Source organism: Panthera uncia, chromosome E1 (assembly GCF_023721935.1).
Source record: "Panthera uncia isolate 11264 chromosome E1, Puncia_PCG_1.0, whole genome shotgun sequence".
Lineage (NCBI taxonomy): Eukaryota > Metazoa > Chordata > Mammalia > Carnivora > Felidae > Panthera > Panthera uncia.
This window is the reverse complement of record NC_064814.1, coordinates 46,932,182-46,938,181: the sequence shown is the minus strand read 5'-3', so window position 1 is coordinate 46,938,181 and position 6,000 is coordinate 46,932,182. Positions and strand designations below refer to the sequence as shown.

Here is a 6,000-nt window from a genome sequence, read left to right as displayed (position 1 = left end):
TCTGGTTCTAGAAAGCTCAAACAGGACATCTGGGACACTGTGTGAAGGAAGAGTCATCAGATACAAACAAAACATCCAAGTACATGCATGCCCTCCCACCCCGCCACGAGCCCATATGGGAGCAGTGTCCACCCCACGTCTCCCCAGATCGAAACTGGTGCTGCTCTGTGGGAGAAGCATTCACATGGGAGGTACTTAGCCAAATACAGAAAGTCCGTTTCCAGAGCAGGCGCAGAACTGTGACTCAACCTCAAATCCAGGGCCTGGACAAGGGCCCGGCTGGGATCTCTAGCTGCCCTACAGCACCAGCTCACCCGGGCTTGGCCCAGGGTCCTAGGTGCCAGCTACAGAGGGCACTGCTAGCAAGACGGCTTTGCTCTCAAAAGCAAGACATGTCTCATCTGTCTTCCCAAAAACAGGGGGATTATGCGCGAATGCCCACCTTCCACTCCCGTCCTGGCGGCCAAGTCTCAGTTTTAGAAACCTACCTTAACCCAACTCTCGAGGTGGGGCCCTTGGCGAGGATTACAGATGACACGGGTGATGTGTCTGTGCGTGCGCGGGGTTTTAACCGCCGGGATTAACCGCTGGGTTATCTGCCACTGAGCACGGACCATGTGCTGGGCTCTGGTACATCACTGTACCATCCAGTCCTAACCAACACACCTCGTAGGGGAGGCTGCCCGGGCTGAGAGGAGACGGCATGCTCATGCTCGCATGGCCAGTAAGGGGCAGAGTGGGGCTTCAAGCCTTTTCCATCACCAGTCACCCTCAGGAGGGGCGGTGGGAGGGGGGGAGGAGTATGCTTTGGATGGGCATCCTAGAGGGCTCACTGAGAAGCCCAGGCACCAGGTATCTCAATGTGAAAAAACAGGCATTTTACCAGGTCCAAAGTCTTCCTTGGCTTTGCAAGAATTCTGGAGCCTCAAGGGATGGGATAAAGATAAGAAGGCTCTTCCCACAGACCCAGGACGCACCTGACTGCCCAACAGAGCAGTCACCAGACCTGGCTGAAGATTCCCTGCAGCTCTTACCCACCTTGAAAGAACTGGACTTCTTGTAAGAAAATGGCAATGGTTTCTGACAGTTTCCTGAGGGCTCCAAAAGAACCAGGCTCTAATGATCTAAGGAGTGCCAGCCCCAGGGCCACCTGTCCTTCCAGTCAGCCCACCGCCCTCAATCCATGAGCCCCAGCAACGCATCCCTCAAGCAGAATTCACTCCAGGTCCCCCTGCCGTGGCCCCTTCTGGCGACTGAGACTTCTGTTCAAAGGCCAGAGGCGGGCATGCTCTGGTGGGCTCAGGGTGGAGCTGGGACTCCTCCTAGAGAACTGGGTGGGGTGGGGTGGGGTGACGTGAAGATGGTCGGTGAATCCGTCCCCTCTGCGGAAGACCAGCTGCACAAGGGTACGGAGAGGTTGCCAGAAAGGGCCCAAGAGGAATAGGCGGCAGCTGTGCTTGTGAGGGAAGTGGCCTCAGCCCCATGCTGTGGGTGAAGTGCCCATGGCATATGCACATCCCTCTCTGATGCCTGTGGCTCCAGCACGGAGCAGGTGGGCTGCCACGGATTCCCAAGAGGCCGAGGAAATTCTAGGCTTGAGATCCAAGGGGCCATGACAGGGAGCTTGGGAAACAAATGCATGTCCCAGCACCTCGTGGCTACACACCCACCTTCTGGCCCTGGGCCTCCCAATCTGTGCGGGCTGGTCACATCTGCAGATCCCTCCCCATGCTCCCCACTTCTGGAAAACACCTCGCAGAGAGTGAGGGCCCTGAGTGGTGGCCAAGGTCCACAGGCAGTTCTTTTTCTCTCCTCTGGAGGCTCTGCTTTCTCTTCCCTCTCTGCCAAGCCTTATCGAATCGGTGGAGACAGAGGGACAGTCTGGCAGCAGGAGCAAAGCCACGCTGGCTTCCAGGAGAGGGGGCTGGGTGGGTGATAACAGGAAAGCCTGATCTCTGGGTAAAGTTGCTGCTCTTCTCCAAAGCGGGTATGTGGCGGCTGTGGGGCACTGCCTCTGCTCCCCACACTTGTCGCCGTTGTGGTGGAGAGGGTGCTGGGGGTCACAAGGACACAGACCACAGGTGCCTGTGGAAGAGGAAGGAGGCAGAGGTACCAGGTTTCCTACGTGCTAGTCCCTGCATGGTCGGGGCTATCAGCGTTTCACTGCTGTAACGAGGTCTGTGCTGTTCATCTGGCAGCTCACAAAGGGCTTTGAAAGGTAGGGAGGAAAGAGAAAGGCAGGCCCGGGCCGCTGTCGCCTCCACATGCTAGCTAAGCAGGTACCCTCTCCAGAGGAGGTTTCACAGAAAGCCTGCCTTTCTACTTCCTGGGCACAGGAATGGAGCGGGGACCCAATGAAAAGAAGGATGTGACCTGGAGCAGCCACCCAAGTAGAGAACAAGACACCCCAGAAGAAGTGGCAATCCACAACACACGTGTGGGCCTGAGAAGAACCAGTGTACTGGACCAGTAGGGACATTCCTCCGGGCATGTCTCTGGTCACACTGAGAGGGGTCTGTTGTTTTACAGGTCTCTCAAGAAAGGCGGAGAAGCAAGGGCCAAGAGGCTGGCGGGCGGGGGCATGGGAGAAACCAGCATTCCAGAGCTCCACCTGATGAATCAAGCCTCCCGGCCCACACACTGGCAGGGGGAACACGCGGCCCCTGGCCGCAGACCTGGGATTTGGGGAGAGGGCGGTAAGATCTCCGTCCTTCCTGTCCTAGTCATACCTGGCATGGATCATTATTCCTTCTCTCTAGGCATCTCGGTATCAGGAAAAGTCTTTCCTCTTGGAGGGAACTGGGGCTGAGTAAAGCAGCAGCTCCCTGAACCTGTATCTCAGGCCTCAGGCTTTGGAGGCTCTGGCCAGGGCCAGCCTGACTCCCTGCTGCTCTAGGCTCTGCTGGGACCCATGTGCCCAGTCTAGAGGCTGTCTGCTCCCCCCTGTAGCTTGATCTTCATCCTCCCTCAGGGCCTGGCATGGGTCTCTCTCTGATACTCTCAGGAAACCACTTGGTGAGTGTACTCTCCATGGCCCCAAGTCTTAACTGCTTGAGACATCCTTCTTAAAGTGGGCCCCTGTGGGCTCTCCTCCTGAGTTTCTGGAGGGCACGGCACGGCACAGCGGCACTTCCAGATCCCCACTGGTTTTATGTGAAACTCTCCCAGGCCACAGAGAAAGAGGCCAGATAGGGGGTCCTGAGTTCCTGCCTCGATGGGGGGCCCACAAGGCTTTAGGCTTCCCTCCCTGTTCCATTCAGGGTAACAAAACACCTTCAGCATCAGGCTGTGGAGGGAAGGCCTGTCCAGAGATCCCCAACTCTCCTCTGGAGAGGCCCCACATCACCTCATGAGACTGATTCACAAGAAGATGGGCCCCAGACGAAAGTTTACAGCTTCCAGAAACCAATGGAATCAAATGTGATGCTCTTGGGAACAAGGGGCAGAAAGAAGAGTCCCTGCCAGGCTGGCTTCGGCTGGGGCTCAGGAAGGGGTGAGCAGAGCAGGCTGGGACACCCATGCTCTAAGAGACTCTCAGGGAAGTGGGTGATCTCCCCACCCTGTGATCGCGGGGCTCCTGCTACCAACGGAAAAGGTGAAGCTCGGCCATGGCTAGCAGTATCTAGAGGGAGGGGACAGCCGGGGAGCAGGGACACAACCAAACTCCCCGGTCTGGGCCGAACGTGTCTATTGCACATGTCGTTGCCTTATTTGGAGGTCGGAGCTTTGCTCTAGCGATGTTTCCAAGACATCACTATAGAAACGCAAAGTAACCCTAAACGCTATTATTCTGCCTGGGATTTTTTCTCTCAAACCAGGCAGCTTTGGGGGATTTGTGTGTGTATCTGCTGTTCCCTAGTAGGAAGCCCCACTTTCAGTCTCCAGGAATGACTTCAACTGCATTTTGCTGACTTCTTGCCAGGCATACTACCTTCAGAGGATGCTGGCCTGAGACACCTTGGGGAGCGTGGACAGACAGCAGACAACAACCATTGGCTGAGAGCAGGCCCAGGGCCGCACTCCATCAGGGCCTGTGCAAGGAAGCCCAAGGTGGGTGTGTAGAGGGCGAGGGACCCAGGCCAGCACACACCTACCAGTCCTGCCCAGGCTGACCTCTGCCACTCGCTGAAGCAGAGAGTATCCAGTAAGGACTACAGAGCCCCCAGTGGGTAGCCAGGTTCTGTCACGGGCTGGCTCCCTGTCAGACTCTGGGCCTTGCAAGATCCCAAGGGAACCCGATCCCCATTCTGCTCACTCTTAGGGTTGCTGTGAGGCTGGATCAGGCAGGGCAAGGCACTCGGTAACTGTGAAGTCTGGAGCAGAGAGGAGGAGCATTCGCTAACGCCCATCAGGCGCTCAGCGCTTCCCTTCATGCCCACAAAAATCCTATAACCAGATCTCAAAGGGCCCGTTCTGCGAATCAGTTCACTGAGGCTCAGGAAGGTTAATTCGCTCCGTCAGGGCCCTGGGAGTGTGAGGAGCATGGCAGGGAGGTGCACAGCCCTTTTGGGTGCCCTGTGCCCCTGCAGAGGTGGAAGAGAGTGGCCTTTGGGAAAGTACTAGACCTGGTGGGACTATGCAAGCTACCTCCTGCTCTGGTCACATGGGAGGTAGGACAGGGGCCCACGAGTCAAGCCCTGAGCCCTGAGAGCCCCTCACTCGGCCAGGACACTTCCTGTCTGGCCTTCCTTCCCAGCCTGCTGTCTGTAGGATCATCCCCGTGTGTCAAGTAGAGCTGAACTGAGTCCCTTCCTCAACCGTGGTGCGCGAGGACATGCGTGTGCAGCAAGTAGCCTTCCAAGCATGCTGCGTGCTCCCTAGCAGATGGCGGGACAGCCAGGGAAGGGACACGTGCTGTAATACTGCTGCTCAGCACTGGCCCACTCGCTGGAAACCGCCTGGGGCAGCCCCAGAGTGTACACGAAGGCCACCCTGGCCCGTGGAGGGTCCTGCCCTGTGGCTTGGAGAGGAGCGTACCGACTGCGGCCCACAGACCACTGGAGGGAAGGAGAGGCCACGCAGGGCTGGTGACCATCTCAGCCCCATCTGGATCCTTTTCCTCAGCCCTAGTTTTAGGCCGGGTCCTTCCGGGGAGCTCTCACTTCATCCCAGCTCTACTGAAACGATACCACTTTGCTTACCTGTGGTGTGGGAGGCTCCACCTTCCGTTTCTTCTTTTGGTTCTGCTTATTGGTCCTGGGATAGACCATGAGCATCTCTAGCCATCTGGAGAGAGAAGAGGGGGGAAGCACTGGATCAGACCCCTGCTCTTGGGGACTAGGAACCTCGTCGGGTGGTCTAGACACCAGGCGCAACGCTTCCTGCTTGGGGGCATCCACCCAGTGGTCAGGCCTCTGGGCAGCCGAGCAGGGCAGAGCACGACCCAGATGTGAGCCTGCTTCCACTGGGGCAGGAACTGCCAGAAGTGCAGCCCAGGACAAGCACAGGCTGTGTTGGGACCAGGCCCAGATGCCGACCCCACAATGACCAGAGTGCAGGTGGGGAGGGCCATGTGGTCCGCCCAGGCACAAGGAATGCTTCACCCTCATGGGGCAGCAGGCCTGAACCACAGGCCTCAGAGGGCAGAGCAAGCACCTCACTGATCCCATCTTTGGGGCTTCGACTTGGTTTTAAAATGGTCCTCCCAGAGAAGATTTGTTTAGCATACGGACGGGCTGCTGTTGGGTGTCCTTTAGGGCTACAGAGGCAGGAACCAAGAGTTGTGCTACCAAAGTTCTCTGCAGCAGATCACTTCCGGGGGCTGAGCTGCTGACCTCCCAGACCCACTCACTCACCTCTGGGCCCCACCACCTGCACAATGAGGGCTCTGGGCACCTCGGCTTTGGGGAAGGTCTGGCAGAGCTGCCCAGGGACCCACCCCAAAACCCACATGTTGGAAGGTCCACTCTGGACCAGGAGCAGAGAAGGCAGCAGGGGAGTGTGGGAAGAGCAGCGGCTGATACAGATCTGGCCGTGCGACTCTCTAACCATGACCTTGGG

The 6,000-nt window shown here is 57.7% G+C and overlaps 1 protein-coding gene across 9 annotated transcripts in view; it reads right to left on the bottom strand.

The window, feature by feature from the left end:
* The window catches only part of MPRIP (myosin phosphatase Rho interacting protein), a 329,117-nt gene that overhangs the window by 59,762 nt on the left and 263,355 nt on the right, over positions 1 to 6,000 (bottom strand). For all 9 annotated transcript variants that reach the window (XM_049637989.1, XM_049637982.1, XM_049637986.1 and 6 more), the window contains one exon: positions 5,142 to 5,226. In XM_049637989.1, the coding sequence (XP_049493946.1) occupies positions 5,142 to 5,226 (85 nt within the window). The remainder of the gene's footprint in view (positions 1 to 5,141; positions 5,227 to 6,000) is intronic.